Genomic DNA, 23,515 nt, shown 5'->3' on the forward strand with positions numbered 1-23,515 from the left:
CTTCTAAGATGTTATCTTTAGTTATGTTCTTGCAATTTGATTATGATGTATCAGATTGTGGTCTTCTTTGTTTATCTCTTTGGTTCATTGGTCTTCTTCCACTGGTGGGTTTACAGTTTTCTTTGTATTGCAAAATTTGTAGCTATTGGGTCGGCAAATATTTTCCCAAACCTTTCTCCTTCTAATCTGCAATTACACATACGTTAGATGATGTGATATAATCTCATCCATTACTGTGATTATTCGCTAAATTCTGTCTTTTGTCTTTGTGGCAGTCATTTGGATACTTAAAATGCTTTTTCTTCAACATCACTGATTTTTTTCTTCTATTGTGCCATCCAGTGAAATTTTCCTTTCAGATAATGTATTTCTTTGCCCTAGTCTGTATAGTTCTTTTTGCATATCTTCTATTTCTCTCCTTATTGCGTTCATGTTTTTGTTTAAATATTTAGGTATGTTTTAATAGCTATTTTAAAGTCTTTGTCTACTGATTCCACCATATCTGTCATTTTTGAGTCTCACTCTATTGACTAATTTTTCTCCTGCTTCTTCTCATGCCATCTTTCATTGGATGGTGGACATTATAAAATTTATGTTGTTGAATGCTAGATTTTCTTGACTTCTTTTAAAAAACATTGGACTTTATTTAGGGAAGCAGTTACTTGTCAATGACCAGTTTGATCCATCTGAGGCATATTTTTAAGTTTTGTTAGAACAGACGTAAAGTTGACTTTACTCCAAGGCTAATTTGATCCCATGACTTAGGTGTGACCTTCCTGGGTGTTCTGTGAGAACCATTCATTCTGGCTTGTCAGAACTCAAATATCTCTCAGCTTTGTGTGCAAATTGTTGATCTTAAATCCCACCAGTCAGTTTTTACTTGGCCTTATAGATCCTAACCCTACACATGCATGGCCATGTATCAGCAACAGACGCAGAGGGAGCCCATGCCAGTATATGGAGCTCTTTCTGTGCATCCCTCCCTTCTGTTTAGCGCTGTTCCCCCCAAATTCCAACTGCGTCAGCTTTCCCGAACTCTAGTCCTTGTCTCCTCAATGCACAATCCTGCTATGCTGTACTTTGCTTCCCTTCCCTATGTTCAGGCCCAGATGTGCCTCCAGGAAGAAAGCAGGGGTGATTGTAGGGTGCACCTCCCCTGTTTCCCTTTTCTTCACAGGGTCACAACCCTCTGCTTCCTGTTTCTCAGCATCCTAAAACAGTGTTTCCTATATTTTGTCCAGCTCTCTAGCTGTTTACTATGGCAGATTAGGTATGGTCCTAGTTACTCTATCATGGCCCAGGCAGAAATGATGAATTTTATTTATGCTTCACAAATTTGTCAATTTGTTTTAATGTTTATTTATTTTTGACGGGGGGGGGGGGAGAGAGACAGAGCATGAGCAGGGAGGGGCAGAGAGAGAGGGAGACACAGAATCCGAAGCGGGCTCCAGGCTCCGAGCTGTCAGCGCAGAGCCTGACGCGGGGCTCGAACTCATGAGCTGTGAGATCATGACCTGAGCCGAAGTCGGACGCTCAACCAACTGAGCCACCCAGGCACCCCAGTTCTGCAAATATTTTAAATTAAATATATAAATGTGTTCTATGAATTCTCTAAATATTTTCATTTTTAGGGAAATGCATAGTTATATATTAACATCTGGCACCAAATGGCCAAAACTGCATTTATTCACAGTGTTTGAAGAAGCTTCAAATAGATATCTTCAAAGCTTCTGAGTAGAAAATACTGCATAATAATCTGAGCTTTATGCTATGTTTCAAGAATTTGGGAAGCATCCTTTTTTTTTAATCATAAAAACAAATATTTAATTCAGAAACTATTGCTGGTATGTTTTAAGGAAATTTATCTTTATAACATCTGTGTTTGCCTTAAGTATAAGTATTCTGGAGAAGTTCCCTAATTTTCCTCTAAATTACCTTCCCGGAAAAATGAATGCCTGAACTTTCACTAATAATAAGAAATGGAAAATAAAGGAATGAAGGACTTTTGTGTTTTGTTTTGTTTTGTTTTGTTTTTTGAGGGACTTTTTTTTTAATTTATTGTCAAGTTAGCTAACATACAGTGTAGTCTTGGCTTCAGGAGTAGATTCTCGTGATTCATCGCTTACGTACAACACCCGGGGCTCATCCCAACGAGTGCCCTCCTCAATGCCCATCACTCGTTTTCCCCATCCCTTCAACACCCCACCTCCATCAATCCTCAGTTCTCTGCATTTAAGAGTCTCTATGGTTTGCCTTCCTCTCTGTCTGTAACTTACTTTTCCTTCCTTTCCCCTATGGTCTTCTGTTAAGTTTCTCAAATTCCACATAGAAGTGAAAACACCTGATATCTGTCTTTCTCTGACTGACTTATCTCACTTAGCATAATACCCTCCAGTTCATCCATATTGTTGCAAATGGCAAGATTTCATCCTTTTTTTAATCACTGAGTAGTATTCCATTGTATATACCACGTCTTCTTTATCCACCCATCAGTTGAAGGACATTTGGATTCTTTCCATACTTTGGCTATTGTTGAGAGCGCTGCTATAAACATTGGGGTACATGTGCCTCTATGGATCAGCACTCCTCTATCCTCTGGCTAAATTCCTAGCACTGCTATTGCTGGGTCATAGGGTAATTCTTTTTAATTTTTTGAGAAACCCCACACTGTTTTTTAGAGTGGCTGCATCAGTTTGCATTCCCACCGACAGTGCAAGAAGGTTACCCTTTCTCCACATCCTTGCCAACATTTGTTGTTGCCTGAGATGTTGCCTGACTGGCGTGAGGTGGTATCTCAGTGTGGTTTTGATTTGTATTTCCCTGATGATGAGCGATGTTGAGCATCTTTTTATTTGTCTGTTTGCTTTCTGGGTGTTTATCTTTGGAAAAGTGTCTGTTCATGTCTGCTGCCCATTTCTTCACTGACTTATGGCAAGTTCTTTATAGATTTTTGATACTCACTAACCCTTTATCTGATATGTCATTTGCAAATATCTTCTCCCGTTCCGTTGGTTGCCTTTTAGTTTTGTTGATTGTTTCCGTTGCTGTGCAGAAGCTTTTTATCTTGATGAGGTCCCAGTAGTTCATTTTCGCTTGTGTTACCCTTGCCTTCGGAGACATGTCAAGTCAGAAGTTGCTGAGGCCAAGGTCAGAGAAGTTGCTGCCTGGTTTCTCCTGTAGCATTTTGATGGTTTCCTGTCTCACATTTAGGCCTTTCATCCGTTTTGAATTTATTTTTGTGTATGGTGTAAGAAAGTGGTCCAGGTTCATTCTTGTGCATGTTGCTGTCCAGTTCTCCCAGCACCATTTGCTAAAGAGACTTGTCTTTTTTTCCGTTGGATACTCTTTCCTGCTTTGTTGAAGATTAGTTGGCCATATATTTGTGGATCCATTTCCGAGTTCTCTATTCTACTCCATTGGTCTGTGTGTCTGTTTTTGTGCCAATATCATATTGTCTTAATAATTACACCTTTGCTAAAGTCCCAGATTGTGATGCCTCCAGGTTTGGTTTTCTTTTTCAACATTACTCTGGCTATTCAGGGTGCTTTGTGGTTTCATACAAATTTTAGGATTGTTTGCTCTAGCTCTGTGAAGAATGCTGGAGTTGTTTTGATAGGTTTTGCCTTGAGTGTGTAGATTGCTTTGGGTAGTATCAACATTTTAACAATTTCTTCCAATCCATGAGTGTGGAATGTTTTTCCATTTCTTTGTGTCTTCTTCAATTTCTTTCATAGACTTTCTATGGTTTTCAGTGTACAGATCTTTTACCTCTTCGGTTAGATTTATTCTTAGGTATTTTATGGTTCTTGGTGCAGTTGTAAATGGGATCGACTCCTTGATCTCTCTTTCTGTTGCTTCATTATTGGTGTATAGAAATGCAACTGATTTCTGTACATTGATTTTATATCCTGCTACTTTACTGAATTTACTGAATGTATCTGTTCTAGCAGTTTTTTGATGGAGTCCTTCAGGTTTTCCATGTAAAGTATCACATCATCTGTGAAAAGTGAAAGTTTGACTTCTAATGAAGGACTTTTTGAATGAAGGCATAATGCAAAGTACCCTACAAGAAAAGAGTACCATATTAAGATGACTAACAACCATTGATACCTTTCTGAAAATTGGTTTGTTTCTTCCCACTAGAGTTCCAAGCCCAAGATTTTGATAGGAATTGCACAGAGAAAGAGGACCGACATACTGGGCTTTTTACTCAGGAAGACTGACCTGAGAGAGAGGCTGTCGAAAAGCAGAGACAAACCAAGTACTCAGTGGAGGGTGGAGGGCATGACCAGCCATAATGGAGCAGTTAGAAAGAGCCAGAGATTAAAACAACAGCAACCACCAAACAAAACAACTTCGCTCACTTCCGAATTATGATTTTCCTCTCATCTGTTACTCTACATCTGTTCAGGCTATGCCACAGATGTTTGAAAATTGTATTTCTATATAGTAATGATAGCTATAAAAATAAGACTTGGATTAAAATAACTATAACTCGGTTTTTTTGTATGGAAATGTACGGTCACTACCATCCTGAGAATAAAATTATTCAAAACATGTTTTAGGGACATCTTGCATGAGAAATTAGCTGTATATTTCCAGCCATGCTAAACCAGAACTTTTTAGATTTTTTTTTTTGAGGAGCTCAGGAATTCACGCAGTTGTGACTGAGTTTCAAATACATAGTCAAAACCGTGAAGGTTGAGAGATTAATTGTGTTTCTTCAATTACTCTCATTATTCCCCAAAGTATCAGTTCTGTTGTATTTAGCTATCGGCACGCTCTAGAGGTGTTATTATGTTATCAGCTGACCTCACTTTAAGTTCAGCATTAGTGATTTCAAATGGGCCCTGATGCTTCCTGGAGTCCTGAGACTCACGCTGCGTTCCTCGGTCCCTTCCCACTTTCCTAGACGACTGTCCATACCCTTCCCTCACACCTTGAATCTCCCAGTAGTCTTTTCTGCCATCACATTCTTGGCTGTGGGTCTTCCTTCCTACTTCCTGGGTGAGGCGGAAGCAAACGGAACTTGCCCCACTGCTGCTGGGGGTGGTGATTTACCTGTAACTCCTAGCGAGGGCCCTCTCCTCTCCCCGATCCTGTCCCCTGTGCTCCCGATCCCATCCCCTCTCCTTTCTCAAGGACACGTCTCCTCTGAATCTCTGGCAGAACCTAGTTTTCCCTTTCTCCTGCCAGATCTTTCCCATCAGCCTCCACACATGCTGGTAGTTCTCTCCTGGTGCAAAAAACCAAACCACATAAGGCAGACCTTTCCTTACCCACTTCCCCTGCAGCCTCCAGCCCATTCCTCTTCTTCCCCTGGTGACAGAAGTCTGAAAAAATTGTCTCTGCTCCACTTCCTCTCCTTCTCGTGAGCTTCCTCGAGTCGCACTCTCATCCCCGCCAGCACAGCGCGCGGGCTTGCGTTCAGATCGCCAGTCCCCCACGTGCTTCAGCCACATGCTTATTTTTCAGTCCTCCCCTCACGTGATGCCTCTGTAGCACCTGACACGTCCTTGAAGCACTTTCCTCACTTGGCTTCAGGATCCCCTGTTATCCTCGTTTTGTATCTCTCTGGCCATTCCTTCGGTTTGCTCTCCTGCTTATCTCCAGCCTCCTGACACTGGCAGGCTCTGGGCTCAGTATACCTAGACTTCTCCTTTTCATATCCACTCAGTGCCTTGAGATCTCATCCAGGAGCATAGTTCCGTATGCCGCTCCCGTACTGGTGGTGGATGTATACTTCTAACCTAGACCTTCCCTCTGAACTCCTGACTTCAATATCCAAATATTCACTTCAACACCAGATGGCCGATAAGCATCCCCATGCTTAATGTGTCCGAAACCGATCTCTTCATCTTCCCCCCGAAACCTGTTCCACCCATAATTTTTCTGATGTGAGGTAACGACAGCCCCGCTCTTGTAGTTGCTTGGGAGAAAAATCTCGAAGCCATTCTTGGTTCATCTCCTTTTTATCGTACGGCATATCCAGTTGGCTCTACTTCCAACTCTTTCAAAGAATCTGACCACTTCTCACCACATCCTCTGTTACCGGCCCGGATTATTTGCGACAGCCTCTCAACTGGCTTCTCTGCTGGCTTCTTGCCCCAAACAGGAGCCGGGCTGAGTTCAGTCATGTCACTCCCGTAACTGAGACCTCTTCAGTGACTCTCCATTTCACTCACAGTAAAAGCCACATTCCATACCATTGCCTACAACACCAAGAAGGTTCTGGCTTCTCCTTCTCTCTCAAACCTTATCCCAGGGAGACGTGGCTCACGAACCCAACCGCGCTGGCCGCCTCACCACGCCCACAACCGCAACGTGCCAGACATCCCTCTGCCTCCAGGCTGTGGTAACCGGCCCTCCCTCTGCCTGAGCTCTTTTGGTGCTCCTTTATCTCCTACAGGGCTGTGCTCCTCCGTCGTATCCCTCCCGTGAGGCTTTCCCTAACTCCCACATTTTGTAAATTTTTTGCATTATGTTTATTTATTTTGAGAGAGAGCGCACGCATGAGCAGGGGAGGCGTAGAGAGCAAGGTGGGGTTAGAGGATCCGAAGCAGGCTCCAGGCTTTGCAGCACAGAGCCCAGTGCGGGGCTCAATTGAACTCATGAACCGTGAGGTCATGACCTGAGCTGAAACCAAGAGTCGGATGCTCAACCAGCGGAGCCACCCAGGTGCCCCCCGCCTCGCACACTGTTAGACGGTAAACTACTCCCACCTTCCATCACCTCTCATCTCTTCCCTGTTTCGTTGTCCCCATGGCCCTTTTACCACCTAAAATATCGTCACCCCGTAAGCTGTTGCGTTGACTCGCTAGCATAGCATTTCCGTAAAGGTCGGGAGGGATGTTTGTCTGCTTTCTTCACTGCTCTAGCCCCAGTGGCCTGGAACGGATGAATGCATTCGATGGCAAAGGAACTGACACGAGTCTGCGGGCTTCTGACACAGGCTGTCTTGCACACACCAGCATCTCTGATTCCAGCTTCTTTAGGGAAAATAACCTAATCTTCACGACGCTGTGATTTTTATATTTTCTAGTGAGTAAGTATCTGTAGGGCACCTGCCACGCCACCTGCCACGTGGGAAGAGCTCTTTGTTAAATGAGCAAAAAATACTTTATCAAGCATTTTGTGATTAAAAACAACACCAGTGGAATGTCAGCCAAGACAGATAAGCCTCACGAGGTTCAGAGCGGCCTTAATTCTCTAATGGAGAGTGTAATTTATTAATTACAGAGGTAGAATAGAGTTTGGTGGCTTTAAGAGAAAAAAAAGTAATAGTCGCAGGCCCTCTCTTCTGAAAAAAAAAAACAAAACCCACCACTACTCACTGTACTGAGTGGGACTATAGATGCAGAGAGATTTATGGAATAAACTCTGAAGAATTGCTTTTGACCTTAAGTCCATAAAACACACGGCTGTTGTCTTAACGCGGGTTCTGTAACAAAACGCCATACGCTGGGAGGCTTATCCAGAACAGAAATTCATCCCTGATAGTTCTGGAAGCTGGAAGCCTGCGACCCGGGTGCCTGCCAGTGTATCGGGTTCTGGTGAGAGCCTCCTTCCGGGTCGCAGACCCCATCTTGTTATGTCCTCACGGGGCAGGAGAAAGCGAGCTCTCTGGCTTCTTATTAGGGCACTAATCCCATCCACGAGGGGATTCCACCAAAGGCCTCACCTCCAAATACCATCACATTGGGATTAGGGTTTCAGCATATGTGTTTATTCCGTGTCTGCCTCTGCCCCCCGCTCCTGGTTTGCTCTCTGGGGAGATGGAATGAGAGAGAGGACACAGGCGCGGCTGGGGGCAACGAGAAATTGGGTTTGTGCAAGAGTCCATATCCGGAACCCGTAGGCAGCCCTCTGCAAACATCAGTAGCCAGATCTCTGCCGCCAGGAAGGACACTGGAGGATGCAGGTCTGGGCAAAATGGTTCAAGACGAAGGTCCAGTCAGGGATGGGCATGGGAGAGCCCAGGCCCTCCCGACACACCCTGACGTGGAGTCCATGCATCCGTGGCCTGTTTTAGAGGCTTCGCTTTATTACTGTTTATTCTTAATGTTTATTTTTGAGAGCGAGAAAGAGCATGAGTGGGGGAGGGGCAGAGAGAGAGAGAGGGAGACACAGAATCCGAAGCAGGCTCCCGGCTCCAAGCCGTCAGCACAGAGCCCAACCGGGGGGATCGAACTCAGGAACCTCTAGATCATGACCTGAGCCGAAGTCGGACGCTCAACCGACTGAGTCACGCAGGCGCCCCTGGAGGCCTCACTTTAAATAAGAAAGATCACCTGATTGTTGAGGAAAGTTTCTAAAGGGAGAAACAGAGACAGAACTGGTTGGCAAAGCAAATAAATTAAAGGAACTCGGAAAAAAACACAGACGCTCTAGAGAGCGGAAAAATGTGTTGTGTATGTACAGACATAGAAATATGAATGACGTGTATGTGAATCTGCTAACCTAGGCACAGAGAGGTATGCTGTGTGCTCTACTGTGTGGGTTTAAAGTGGCTCCGTCACTTCCTGGCTGTGTGATGCTGGGCAAGCTGCTTAACCTCTCTGTACCTCCATTACCTCATTTGGAAAAGGGCATTGACGTTGCTACTCAGAGAACAAAAACAATCCTCTTGGAAATTGTGAGTAGTATGGCAGATTTTTTTTTTTTTTAGTTCAATAGAAACTTAAAGCGAAAAGTTGAAAGCTCTCCGTGAAAGATCAAAAAGACAAAGAAATGGAAAATAGAAATAACGAGAAGGAAGAGACGATAAACCTGAGCAGTCAGAGCTGTGAAGACAGACGAGAGAGAGGGGGACCTGGGTACAGAGAGCGGAAATTCTGAAAGCCATGACCCAAGCTCTTCTAGAAGCAAAGGACACAGCTACTTTGCACTTGCACGATGAGAAGCAGGCCTGGCACAGATGTGTGGCTGAGCCGTTGCCCAGCGCCCAGGATGCAGGGAGGCTTCCGGAGGGCAGGAAAGCGGGTCGCCTGCGGAGGATGGGGACTGGGTGGCAAAAGAGATAGTTGGGTTCTGAGGAAAAGGGACTTACTCTGGGAAGGCGACCCTGCTTCCGGGACGTGGACATTGTTTGACTTAGATATATTTGTCACTTTGAAAAAGTCGTTCTGGTGTGTGAGGCAGAGTGGGGACTCCCGTCTTTTGCTCGGTGAGTCTCAGAATCTCCTATCTGCCTCTGTCCAGGAGCATCTCGTTCTTTCATCTTCCAACAATGAGAAAGAGGATTAAATTTACCTCTTCCTGTTTCTCCTCCTCCTCTCCCCTCCCTTGTTTCCCTTCCCTTCTCCCTTTGATTCTTCCCCCTTTCCATACTTTACCCTCTGAGCCTTCACACCCTTGCTAGGTCTATTTCTGTCTCTTCTTCTCCCTTTCTCTTTCTCTCCACAGAAGTCTGTGTTTGTCTAATAATTGGCAGGAGAGATTTTTTTTTCTTTTTTTTTTTTTGCTTTTGCTTTTTGCTTTTTAAGTGATGAATAGTTGGCGTTAGATCAAAGACAAGCCCTGTGGTTTTCTGGCTGCCCCAGAAGGGCGGTGCAGCTGGCAGCCATCCCAGCTGCCTGGTGATAGGCATGTGGAAGAGATACCAAACTCACAGGTCACTGTGTGTGTGTGTGTGTGTGTGTGTGTTCGTGTACGTGTGTCTTTCAGGCCAACAGCAGACTGAAGCAGATCGAGAAGGAATACACCCAGAAGCTCGCCAAATCTTCACAGGTAAGAACGTTGCAAGCAAAACAACAAACAAACAAACAAAACTGAAACAAACAAAAAAGAAACCTACACGTAAAAGCATCTGTACCTTAGAGTTAAGCTTCATCCCCTTCAGTGTTTTTACGGGTTAGTATCCTATTGTTGATGGGAGTATGGATCAATAACACATGCCCTTCGTATTTGGGTCTTATTAAAAGATTCTTGAAGTTAGGCGTATCAAACCATTTGAACTAACACATCCACACACACACACGCAGTCAGATGTTGTAAAACCAGCCTGTGCACTTGAACAAGCCCAGGCTGCAGCATATTTCGCAAGGGCGGGAAATACACACCTACATTTGTGATGTAAGCACTTTGATACCCTCTGTACCTTTTTTGCAATATTCCATTTAGTTGCACCTCAAGTCTGCTTACCAACAAAATTCAAGATGATGAATGCTCTGGGTTAAATTAGCTGCCTGATGGCTGACTCCTTTGGGGGAAAAGAATTAGAAATCCCTACCTTCCTATCTTGTTTCATGTTGTTGCTATTGCACTTTTAGGAGAAGGCCAGTAATTGAATGCTTGTCTCAACTCGACCTATGATGCTTAAAATCATTTTTCTGCACCGGTTGTTACAATAATATCCTATAGTATCATTTAGGGAGTCCCAAGCATTCCTTAGTTTTATGAGTAATCCCAGAATAAAAAACACTGATTTTCACTGCATAGATGGATACGGTAAGCCATTCACTTTTGTGGGCATCGTATCTAATGATTTTTAAAATCAGACTTTCATAGCATTTTGGCATCCACACAGTGATGTGTGGCCGTGAACTGAAATTTATGTACCATTTTATAAGTTACCACACCATGGTAGTAATAGCAACACAAGGACCAAAACACAGTAATAAAATCAAGAATTTTACGGGGCACTAATCATGTTGACTCAGTGTTCGTTCACGGTGACTCAGTGTTCGTTCACTGTAACTCTGGGGTTAGGAACCATGATTGGCTCCATTTTCCAAGTTGAGGAGACTGAGACCCAGAGAGGTGAGGTCACAGGAGTTAGCGAGTGACCAAGCCAGGACCCCGCCTGCATCTGACTTGGGAACAGAAGCTCGCAGCCTGACGTCATCAGCCTGGCCCAGTCCCTCCCGTTTTTAAATATGGCAGAACTCTGGTGATACCTATCATGAAATTTCTTAGATTATACAATTATTTCTAAAAGGTGCATATGTCATATAATATACATCCCATTCAGAAAGCAGAATGTCTTTGTCTAAGTGAAGATTTATATGTGTTTATTTAAAAGATGATGATTATGTCTTGATTGCCATTATCCCAGCCCTTTCTTGAAGAAGGAACTTGAGGAAATATCCTTTTTTAACCACTGAGAAAGATTCTTTTTTTTCTGTCAATGTTTATTTTTGAGAGGGAAAGTGTGGGAGCAGGGGAGGGGCAGAGAGAGAGGGAGACTGAGGATCTGAAGTGGGGTATGTGCTGACAGCAGAGAACCCCACGCGGGGCTTGAACTCACAAACTGAGATCATCACATGAGCTGATGTCGATGCTTAACCGACTGAGCCACCCAGGCACCCCTCTGAAAGAGAGTCGTACAGTCAGAAGAAATATTATGACTGCAAAAGTTCAAGTTTGGACTAAGACATGAAAAATCCTGCTAATCACGTCCTGCTAATTTTGCTTTATGTCAAATGGGGGAGGCAGACCGAAAGTGAGATGTAAGATAGCTCCTAAAAATGCTTAAATAATGGGAGTATAAACAGGAGTATTTATCTAAAGGAATGTATGAAGAAGCCTGATTAGTTCATATTAAAACAAATTAAACGTAAGTTAGCGTGGAAGAAAGCCTAAGTTCTGGAGTCTGTCAGACCCGAATTTGAATACCAGCCCTGCTACTTAGAGGACCTTGAGCGAGTTACCTGCACTCTCTGGAATTCAGTTTCCTCACTTGTAAAATGAGGGAGTAGTACTTACCTCATAGGATAGTTTTAAGTATTAAGTAATATAATGCAAGTACACAGTGCTTAGTACACAGCAAAGCACTGAATAACTGTTAGCTCGTATGGCAGCAGTATTAAGGTCGGAATAGAGAAAAGAAAGGAGGAAGCAAAGAATAAAAAGGATAGGGAAGGCACAAGACACTCACTGTTTTTAATTTACTTTCGGTGTTCAAGAATTGGTAAAATCTCCCTGCAAAATTTGGAGAGGGAGCGAGTTGCTAAATATTTTCCCAAGTAAAGACATAAAGAAGCAGGAGGAGGAGGGGGAGGGGGAGGGGGAGGAGGAGGAGCATAAAAACCCAACTAGTAAAGCTATCCTGTCCTGTAGCCATTATTTCATACATCAGAGAACAGAGCAACACCAAAAAAGAAAAGAAATCTTTGTGAGAGTGTAATAACATAATAAAAGACAGCCCATCCTCCTCAAAAAAGGTAGGATGACAACCTTACATTGATAACATTTTGTTGGCCCACCTCTAAATATACGTAAATGTTTATATGTCTATAAATATATGTGTATATTTGTATCTGTGTACTGGCATTTGAGAAACATCAGTCTATAATCCAGTCAGTTTAAGGAAACAGATTATTTGAAAATCAACATTGCAAACAGAACCACAGATTGACTTTTTCTGTTTTCCAGTGAGAGTTTGCTGGCATCTCTAACTCATATCTAAGATGAGGAGAATTCCAGAAGCAAAGTTTGCTTAACCGTTCATCAGGTTTTAAAAAACTCCATCTCTGGAAAAAAAAAATTTTTTTTTAAGTGATATGATGAATGCATTTGTAATGAATGCATTGGTACCCAGGAGACCATCAGGTCACATTTGGAAAGTATTTTAAATATTTTCCTCCCGTACAGGACGTTACTTAATCTTTAAGATTTTATTGAGTTTTTAGGATCTAATGGACCACGAACGCTTAAACCCTTGGCATACCCAGGAGTGTGCCCCTTCTGGGATTCTCAGCGTTCGCCACGATGGCAATGTTTGCATCATCTCTGGGTACACTCACAAATGGGATTTCCATCAGAATCACATATTTGTTCTTTTTGTCTTACTATTACATATTAACCTTGCCTTTTCAATGTTAGCACAGTTGTCCCCACTCAGCTGACTCACCTGGTGGCCATTTTTCAGAGAGAGAGAGAGAGATCGCCATTTTGCAAGAATGGAGGTAGTTTGGGACAAGTCTAGAGCCAGAATACCAGTGGAACTTGCCCATTGCCAAGGGCCTGGCTCCCCCCAGGGCCCTCGCTCACTCGCACGGACCCAGTGCAGATTAGGCCTCGGCATATTCCACGGGTCCCACGTGCCCCCAGCCTTCACGTGGTTCTCCAGAAAAGCAACCAGAATGCAAAAGGTGCCGGGGTGCCATTCTTTTATGAGGATCTTCAGTGTTCACCAAATCTTCCCAAGTAGGCCCCGTCTGTTGTATTTTAAAGAAGACTTTTGTAAAAATCTCAAAGTATACTACAATCTGAAAAACATCAGAGTGAGTTAAAGATGAAATGTTAACCTCTATTCAGAATCCTATTTTTAAGACCACTAGCCTTTTTGCCAAGTGTTAACTGCTTAGCAATAATTAACTATTATGGCTTTCATGAGTTAGGTTGCTTGTGGCCTCAGCCTGAAACAGATCTCATTTTGCTTCCCAAAATATTAATTTTTAATATCGCATGGAAGTGTTCGAATCCACATCTTTCTCTGAAGCTAATACAGGGTAAACATTCAGTTGAGTGGCAACATTTGTGTTTTATGGTGTTTAATTATGATTCAGTCAAAACTGGTGGGGTTTATGATTGCATAGATTAGTTCTGATTTTTCTCAGCAACTTTTTACGTTCTTGTCCTATGAAAGGCTAGATTATCTCGATATAATTTACCAGGTAATTATTATTTTTTATTTACTATGATTATAGTTCTACTCCTTAAATATTAAGTGCTGGTTATGTGCACTGAGCTAAGGTGAACATAGTCTATTGTCTTTTACTGTATATCTACAACCAAGTGAGTTTTGTTCTTTACCTAAAGCATATTAATCTAGTTAGTATTATTTCTCAGTCTTAAATCTCCATTCCGGTTTTAAAAAATGTCCACATTTTAGCCACCTCTCCATATCTGTCTCATCTATTAGTCTGTCAACTGATTTATCTACTCATCTGCCTAACGTGTTTCACCTGAAGTGTTTTCACATTCTCCCTAGATCATCTTCGTGAGTTTTTAAAATAACTTTCCCAAGATAATCTCATTACTTCCCCCAAGGAGTCTCATTATTCCCCCAAAGAATGCAGGGTTTCCTTTTCCGCACAAAAGCAAGCACACTCTTCTCAGAACATCCTGGACTTTGCTGATGGTTCCTTCCAAAACCTGCACTTACTTCTTTTTGATGTTCTCTTGTCATTAAGCTTCTGAAAACGAGAGACCCTGGTTTCATGCCCTTGTGGTCACTTGAAGAATTCTCAAATATTTTTTATCTTTAGTCTCGGTCAACTAAAAGCTAATCTAATCTTACTGTTTTTTAAAGAAAAAAAATTACTTTGCACTTTAGAAACGTTATTACATGATCACGGTAGCAGATATACGAATCTATGCATGTGACACAACTGCATAGCACCAAACACACACTCTTGCACGCACATAGCACGCACACACACACGTACGCACACAGACACCGAACACACACAGCGAACACGTGACAGAGTTGGGCTTACCACTGCTACAGAGTTGTAGTTTACTCAACTTGAAACGCTCCAATAGTCATTGAAATAGTGAGTTATTTTTACTATTTGGCTCCATGCTCGTATAAAATATCAATCTTAGGTTTCATGTTGGGCCAAGGAAATTTGGCTCTTTCTTATCTCTGGCTCCTCTTGCTCTGTGACTGCGAGTGAGTTGATTATTCTGTGCCTCAGTTTTTGACATTCACTATAAGAATTTAACCTTCCCTGTTTGATGGAAGTGCTAGGAGAATTAATTGAATTGATGCCAGAATGAGAACAACATTTAATCAAAATTCAGAAAACAGATGAAAAACATCTTTATTCTCAGTAAATGAATTCCCGCACTCGTAGCAAAAGGTTCAATTTGTATTTAAAAATATTAATGTACTGCTGTTACGTATTTTACCATGTATCTCCCAGTGGTCTTTTCATTTGATTATTGACAAATTCTAAATGTTAAACTTTGTTACAGTGAGCTTGCTCACTTCTAAAAGCATAAGATACTCCCTATTTTATTGTAAATATGCTATTATTTATGTCCATAGTAACGAGTGATATTTCTATAGGACTTGGCTTCTGGGAGACTCCAGACAGTTTCTATTTATTGCCTTGTAATGCCGTACTTGAGTTTTGTTGTCAACTATTAGGTGGAAAAACTGAATCTCAAGCAAGGTGATTAACTTGTCCAGTGTATCTCACCAACCAGCCCTGCGCCCATAGAACCAACAGTCTTCTATTCTAACCTGGGACTAAAGTATTTTTTTGTTTGGTTTGGTTTGGTTTTAATTAGAAGAAGAAACAACTATTTCCTGCTTTTAAAAAGTCATCGCTATTGAATTTGGAAGGAAATGGATACATCCAAGCCCAAGGAAGAGTGATATTCTCAGTCAGCTCATTGAAAAAGGTCCCTCATCAGATGATTACTTGGGAGAACATGGAGGGGACCCATTCATGGAGAGAACCAGTTATCCAATGTGGAGAATAAACTTTCTGAATAAACTTTCATGGATATCTATCAGTTAGGGAAAAGGCAACTCATTTGGAACTAGGTCATGTAAGATTCTCTTCCCTACCAAAATCTTGCTTAAGAGAAAAACAAAGGCTACTTAGAACAACCAATTAGTATGGCAATCGATCTATGTGGCTCAAGTCCCGCCTGACTTTTTGGTTGGATGTCATCTTCAGCAATGTGACATTTTGACCTCTTTCTGCACCTCTCTTTCTCTCTCCACTTATAAAAGATGGGTGATAATAATGTTTGTAAATGACATAGGAATTTAAGGCACTTAGCACAATGCACAAACCTTAGTGAGTACTCAAAAATTGTTGTGTGGAACTGGGTAACTCTAAAGAATGAGGTCTGTTCATTATTTTCTTTGGTTATTACAGTTCCAAGTGTTAGGAAAGGCAAAATAGCTTTTTTTTTTTCATTCTAATAAGTGTGTTTCTCAGTGAAATAAAATCTGACGCTTTTCATATTTTTGAGATCACAGATGTTCTTTCTTCTGATGAGTAAATATTGTGGAATGTTATAGTGGAAATGTCTTCCAAATATAATTGGTTCAGCAGTTGTTCACCATTCACAGTTTTATTATAGTCTCTTATTGTGTGGAATTTCATGCATTATAGTGTGCGATATGTTAATTGAAAATATTTAGTTTGTGGATTAGAGTTTTGCCAAATCCGCCCTTTTGTTGAGCATAAATACATATAAAATAGATGCCTCTCACTGAAGAATTTGAAGTTCTCGCATGCTGTTTTCATTTTAGATCATAGCAGAACTTCAGACAACCATTTCCTCTCTGAAAGAGGAGAACAGCCGGCTGCAGCTTGCTACAGAAAGACGGCTCCAGGACGTTACACAGAAGTTTGAAGATGAGAAGAAGCAGCTGATTAGAGATAATGACCGAGCAATCAAGGTAATCTGAAGACTTCAGTAACCAGTGGTACTAGCTGCTTTAATGTAATTAAAAGGAGGGCTGAAATCCCAGCAGTGGGCAGATGAATGCAGGTATCTGGCTTGTTCACACAGCCTGCAGTAATTCCATTCGCTGGACTCTACCTTTGATGTATCCAGTGACTCAGGCTGACTTCCCTCTAAGAGATCACATGCCGGCATAAAAAGTCATTTTTGGCAAGCCCAGTCCATTCACATTGAACAAATATTTGAAAAATACCCTGTCCTTTCTCTTGAGAACCACTTTGGAACTGTCTCTTGATATTAGGAAGACTGTTTTAGCCCAGTACTGCTGGCTAATAAATTCAGAAGTCAGCTTCCAATTTACATTCTGTTCTTTGCCCACATCCTTTCATTATGCATTCACGTAATGAGAAATAACCTGTTTGAGGTTTGGAATGCCAACCATTTGATGTGCTTTGACATAGCACAGGGTAGATGCGGTGCTGCTGAGAACCTAGGCCGTTTCCAAATGGCTTCAGAGAATCACGCCTTTAATAGCAACAGAAAATTCCCTGGACCCTGATTCTTTAGGTGATAGGCAGTTAGATCTCAAAGTAGTTTTTTTCTTGGCTTCATAGCAGCGAATATTATTGTAAGTGTCTACATCATGCTGTGTTTAATCTGTGAGGATAAGCATCTGGAAACCTTTATAAATAAGATTTAAAAGAGAACAAAAATTTTTTTTCTAAGAATTTCCAGCAAAAGATTATTTTTCAGTGATTTTACTTTGTTATAACAATGCTTAAAGCATGTCGAGTAATCATACAAAGCAAGGAAAAATAAAAGAAACATTTGGGTTTTATCACTGCCCTTTTCTGCCTAACCCCTCCGTCTTTCTTTTCTATAGCCTATTGTGGGCAATCTGAGTAATTTACGGAAACGCTAGTGTTAATGTAAGTTGCTTTTTAAAATACACTCTTATTTGAGCCTGGACGACGCTGAATGGAATAAAAACCCTTCAGATATGGACAAAATCTTGGTGGCTATTCCTTCCAGCCTCCTCACTTTAGAGGTGAGGACTTACTTCATTTTGTCCTTAATGAGATTTTCCCTATATATTGCCATCAGTGAGCTTTTTTTCCCCCTACATGTGATACATGACAAAAGAAGAGGTTTCTTTTTTTATATTCTGGTAGTTGAAAAAAATATTTGTGAAGCTCTTCTCATTTGTAAATGCACAGTAGGTACTCACTGATCTGTGTAACTGTTTCATTTTCGAGTTGAATACTTTGTTTAAACTCTTTTAGTTGTATAAAAATTTCATTTTTTTTTAAGTTTACTTACTTATTTTTTAAAAAAAATTTTTTTTTTCCAACGTTTATTTATTTTTGGGACAGAGAGAGACAGAGCATGAACGGGGGAGGGGCAGAGAGAGAGAGGGAGACACAGAATTGGAAACAGGCTCCAGGCTCTGAGCCATCAGCCCAGAGCCTGACGCGGGGCTCGAACTCACGGACCGCGAGATCGTGACCTGGTTGAAGTCGGACGCCTAACCGACTGCGCCACCCAGGCGCCCCAAAGTTTACTTACTTATTTTGAGAGGGAGAGGGAGCAAATGTGCACACATGGGCGGGCAAGAGGCAGAGAGAGAGGGAGAGACAGAGAATCCCAAGCAGGCTCCATGCTGTCAGCCCAGAGCCCAATGCGGGGCTCGACCTCAGGAACCGTGAGATCATGACCTAAGCCAAAATCAAGAGTCAGAGGCTTAGGGGCACCTGGGTGGCACAGTCGGTTAAGCGTCCGACTTTGGCTCAGGTCATGATCTCACGGTTCATGAGTTTGAGCCCCACGTTGGGCCTTGTGCTGACAGCTCGGAGCCTGGAGCCTGCTTCGGATTCTGTGTCTCCCTCTCTCTCTGCCCCTCCCCTGCTCACACTCTGTCTCTCTCTCTGTCTCTCTCTCTCTCTCTCTCCTTCAAAAATAAATAAACATTAAAAAAAAAAAAAAAGTCAGACACTTGAGCCACCCAGACTTCCCTACAAATTTCATTTTAAGTGCATTTCTTTTCCAAATACCATGTGGTAGCTAAGTTCCAAATTTTAAATAAATAGTTGAATCCCAATATACACAGAAAGGGAAAACATAGATTTAGAGCACAGTTTCTAGTATGTTTCTTAAGATTAAAAAAAAATCTTGAAAGCAACATCACTAGCACAACTGCCTAGTTTTAAGTGTTTTTGCAGTTTTAATCCATTTACCTGTCAAAATGGAAAAACACTGTGATCCTAATTTCCAAAAAAGCGTCAGTTCCTAAAGACTGACATTAAAAGATGGTGGTATATAAGTACATACATAATATCATATTAAAATATAGATTATGTGATATTTATGACCTCCAAACACAGGTAGCTGAAAACAACTAAAGTTATAATGTAGGTAAGCTACAGTTCACTTTTGATTGACTCAATTAGATTATGTGTAAAGTGAATGACATTTGTGGGTTTGTTTGGTTGTTTTTTTTTTACTAACCTACTTAAGATAAATAATTCATTAGCACTCCTTGCCTTGCTTTTTTTTTTTTCCAGACTATGTCACAAAACATAAAAGGAGTAATAGCTAATACTTACTTAACATGTACTATGTATCAGGCTGTCTGCCAGACATTTTTATTCATCACCAATTCCATTATCTCATTTAAGCCTTATAGTAATCTTTATAAGGAGGGCATTTCTATCACCCCCATCTTAAAAGTGTGAAAACTGAGGCTCTGAGGTTACGTAACCAGCCCAAGGTCATTATGTGCCTAATATTTTGTGATATTAAATATTAGTGTTGAAACAATAGAATCAAAGAGTGCTGGATAAGGAGTGTGCTTGCTAATTATGAAATGTACTTCATCCCACTTTCTGGTTTGGGGATGAGCTGAGCTCCCAAGCTGGCGGTCAGGGAAGAGGACAGAGAGTAAATCTGATTCTTCCCCTGCCAGAGCTTACAATAAATAATGTCTCCGTGGATCAACAAACCTTCTTTTAAAGTAATTCTTTGGGAAGAAGTTAGGGTATAAAGTAGTCTACTAAAATCCACTTATAAGGGCCACCAGAGTGGTATAGTGTAACCTGATAAAACATTTCTGGAGAATAATTTGGCAACCCCTATCATTATTAAATTGCCTGAGAGGCATGCCCAAGTTTGGACCCATTTCCAGAATTTGCCCTAAGGTGGAAGTTAAAGGGTTGCAGTGAACTTTAGCTAGCCAAAAGGATGTTTGTTCTAGCATTCATTCATTCATTCATTCATCCAATAGCTATTTATCAAGGTCCCGTTACATGCTAGGCACCCACAATACTAGCATTTTCTATTTCCTTTCGGTATTTTTTTGCCATAGTACATGAATTAAAAGTATGCAATATTGAAAATGGTGTTGGAGAAGCATATATAAGGATATTGAAAATGTTCACAAGATAGTTTTCCTTGAAAATGTGGTTTACAGGGGCGCCTGGGTGGCTCAGTTGGTTAAGCATCTGCCTCTTGACCTTGGCTCAGGTCAGGATCTCACAGTGGGTGAGTTTGAGTCCTGTATCGGGCTCTGCATTGACAGCACAGAGCCTGCTTGGGATTCTCGCTCTGCCTCTCTCTGCCCTTCCCTCCCCCCACCTCTCAAAATAAATAGATAAACTTTAAGAAAAAGAAATTACATCATAGCATTAAGGTGAACATGATTTCAGGTATCGTACGTATGAGGAAAAAAGAGAAGGAAAGCCAAATAGTCACAAAATGAGCTAATACTCCAGATTCTGTATCCCTGTTTGTTTTAGAAAGGTCTCTTAAGTTAATTTTACTTCAGTTCAACAGATGAAAGAAACTAGTGTCAAAAGAAGGAATTGTTGGACTTTTGGACAGAACTTAATATTGGGTTGAAAAAGGCATACATTAGTGCATGCATATTTCCTCTCATAACCCCTCCTTTCCACCTCCTGGCAGGGTGGTGATATTATTTTTACACTGTCCAGGTTTGTGATATTCACAATTTGTCCATAACCATAGCCTTTAGTTTAATACTCATGCTGTCCTTAATGGATGTGGTGCTTACCCCTAGGCCTTTTAGCACGGTGACTCCATTTCTAAAGTTTTCACTTTGATCTGGTTCTTAATTGTCTGGATTTCACCGTCAAGTTGGTTTTGCAAGACTCATGGTACTATCTTCTCTGGATTGTTCATGTTTAAGAATGTCTGCCGATTAACCTTTATGTTTGAACAACACGTTAGATGAGCACCATGTTCTTGTTCATATGTTTTCCCATGAGGACAATAAACATTGCTCACCTAGCATTTAATATTGCTGTGGAGAAGGCTGAGCAACACTAGGCTTTCCCTCATGTAAATGATTTGCCTTTTTTTTTTGAGAGATTCCTGAAGAAGTCTCTCTTTATTGTGTTAACTTTGATAGATTAACCAGGATAAATTCAGTTGTTAACCAGAATAGCTCTACCTGTTAAATATTCAATATATGCTTCTGAAGCTTAGTGGTTCTCCCCTCTCTGTAAGTCAAATATATTTGTGGTGTCTGCATTTTCTCTAACCTGAGGGAAGGGAAAAGAAGAGCTAGGAGGTGTGTGTGTGTAGTCTGGTTGGGGTTCACACAACTAAATGGGAGAGGGCATCTGATGTCCCTGTGGGGTTTGAATTCTCCCAGTTTGGACTGTGAGAAAAGGAGATGAACGGGTGGAAAATTGGGTAAATATCAAGGCTGTCTCCAAGAAAAGTGAAGGGGTCAGGACTTGAGGGGTCCACGCCAAATTGGGATAATTCAAACTTGAAAATGACATCAGATGCCCTCTCCCGTTTAGGTTGCTTTTTTTCCTCCAGATTTGGTGATATTAATGAGATTTCTCAGGATTTTGTTAACTCATAACGAATGATGATGTGGGGGATATTGGCAGATATGGAAGTTGTATCATGAATGCAATACTCTAGTATGCTCCAGAATTATGTTTCTTTCCTTGACACAGGCTTTTGAGGATTTTCTTTCTTTCTTTCTTTTTTTTTTTTTTTTTTTGTATTGTTTCCCTTACTACCCTATTTCAGGGCTTCAGTGCATTTTTGCTAGTTTTTACTTTTATTTACTTACTCCACTTGGTGTTGTAAAATCTGTTTGATCTTAGAAGCCTGTTTGACTCCTTTATAACATTTAACAAGGAACCTGTGTTGGTCAGCTATTGCCACAATCATGCCGCATAACAAACAGTGCTGGCTTGGATTCAGGCTGTTGATTGGCTGCATTTGACTCCAGGCGTTAGAATGAGTTCAGGCCTTCCTCTTCATGGTGGGTTATATGAGTACAAAAATGATGAGTAGGAAAAAACATCCCTGCAACCACAGCCTTATTTTCATCCCCATCAGCGGGGCAGGAAAATTATAGAATCACTCTAGAAAGAGTCCATGAACATCTATGAACAGTGATTTAATCTCCCACAGAAACAATCTCTAAAATCTCCCTCAGCTCCATGGCAATACATTCCTAGTTTCTCTCTTGTTCTGAAACCCTCTTTCCCACTCCCATGCCTTGTCTCCTCTTCCTCCTTTGAGCACTCACATGTTGGTATTAGGCAAGACCTCTTCTGTTTTGCCTGTACGCATCCTGGACAGTCACACCCCTTCCATGTATGGTAGCTTCCATGCAAACAAGTTTTGAATCTTCATCACCACCTAGACATTTTTCTGAGCTCTCAATCCAGACTTTTTTTTTTTAAGTGTATTTATTTATTTGGAGAGAGAGAGCATGAGCAGGGGAGGGGCAGAGAGCAAGGGAGAGAGAGGGAGAGAGAGAGAGAGAGAGAGAGAGAGAGAGAGAATCCCAAGCAGGCTCCACACCATCAGTGCAGAGCCCTACGTGGGGCTGAAACTCACAAACCATGAGATCATGACCTCAGCCCAAACCAAGTGTCAGACAGACACTTAACAAACTGAGCCACTTGGGTGCCCCTCTCAGTCCAGACTTCTAACGACCCTTGCATGTTTTCACTTGGATGACCCATTAGGCTGCTCAAACCAGACATCCTGTAAACTGAACTTAACTTCCTCTAACTCTTGCATTGCCCCCGACCTGTTCTTGTTGTGTTGATAATCTGAATTAAAGTACCACCACCTGGTCACCCAAATCAGATTCTGGAAGTCCCCTTAAATGAATCCTTTCCCTCCCTCACCTCTCTGAGGTCAACTGCCGGAAATAATGCCTAAATATCTGCAAACTCCTACCTCATTCCGCAGTCACTAGTTCCTATCTTCTTAGACCGTCATCTTGTTCTTTACCTATCACAATCCCTCCTTTGTAGAACCACTACTAATAACTCAGCCCTCCCAACTCTATCCGTCCCACTGTCGATCAGGTAACCTTTCGAAAACACGAATATGAGCGTGTGGTTTGCTACTTAAAATCCACCACTGGCTTTCCATTGCCTGCAAGATAAAGTCTATACTTGCCAGCATGGCATACAAAATGCTTCACGATCCAAATCAGCAGTTCTCAGGGTGTCCTCAGACCCCTGTGGGTCCCGGCTGCCTTTTCAGGGGCTCCACAAGGTCAAAACTATTTTCATAATACCCCTAAGACATCATTTGCCTTTTTCGCTGTGTTCCGCATTTGCATTCATGGTATGAAACCAACGGTGGATAAAACTGCTTGTGTCTTCGCACAAAACGCAACATCGTCACTAAACTGTATGAGTAGTGATTAGTTTCTTCACCACCACATACTTGTGCTCTAAGACGAAAATGGAAGCCATAAAGTGCATTAATTCTATTAAATGTCAACCCTTGAGAACACATCTTTTTAATATTAATAGGTACGCACAAAGCGTGCTGCATACTGAGGTAGGGCGGTTGTCTCGAGGAAAAGCAGTTCTGCATTTGTTTGAGTGTGAGCTGAACTCTAGGCCCTTGGAAGGAGCGATTGACAGGCAAACTGTGCTTATTCAGATTTCACTATCTGGCAGAGGTGTTCTTAAAAAGGAAGGAAGTCAACCTGGCACTTCAAGGACAACCACTGACTATATTGTCGCTAATGATAAAATTTGAGCTTTCAAGCAAAAAATCAGAAATTTGGAAAACTGGGATCAGCACTGCAAGTTTGACAGCTTCCCAGTACGTAAAGACTTTTCTGATG

The 23,515-nt window shown here is 41.6% G+C and overlaps 1 protein-coding gene across 8 annotated transcripts in view; it reads left to right on the plus strand.

Annotated features, from left to right (window-relative positions):
- The window catches only part of CEP112 (centrosomal protein 112), a 418,049-nt gene that overhangs the window by 310,031 nt on the left and 84,503 nt on the right, over positions 1 to 23,515 (plus strand). For all 8 annotated transcript variants that reach the window (XM_030296738.1, XM_030296742.1, XM_030296741.1 and 5 more), the window contains 2 exons: positions 9,667 to 9,729; positions 16,223 to 16,372. In XM_030296738.1, coding sequence (XP_030152598.1) covers positions 9,667 to 9,729; positions 16,223 to 16,372 — 213 coding nt within the window. The remainder of the gene's footprint in view (positions 1 to 9,666; positions 9,730 to 16,222; positions 16,373 to 23,515) is intronic.

This window comes from Lynx canadensis, chromosome E1 (genome assembly GCF_007474595.2).
Source record: "Lynx canadensis isolate LIC74 chromosome E1, mLynCan4.pri.v2, whole genome shotgun sequence".
Taxonomy (NCBI): domain Eukaryota; kingdom Metazoa; phylum Chordata; class Mammalia; order Carnivora; family Felidae; genus Lynx; species Lynx canadensis.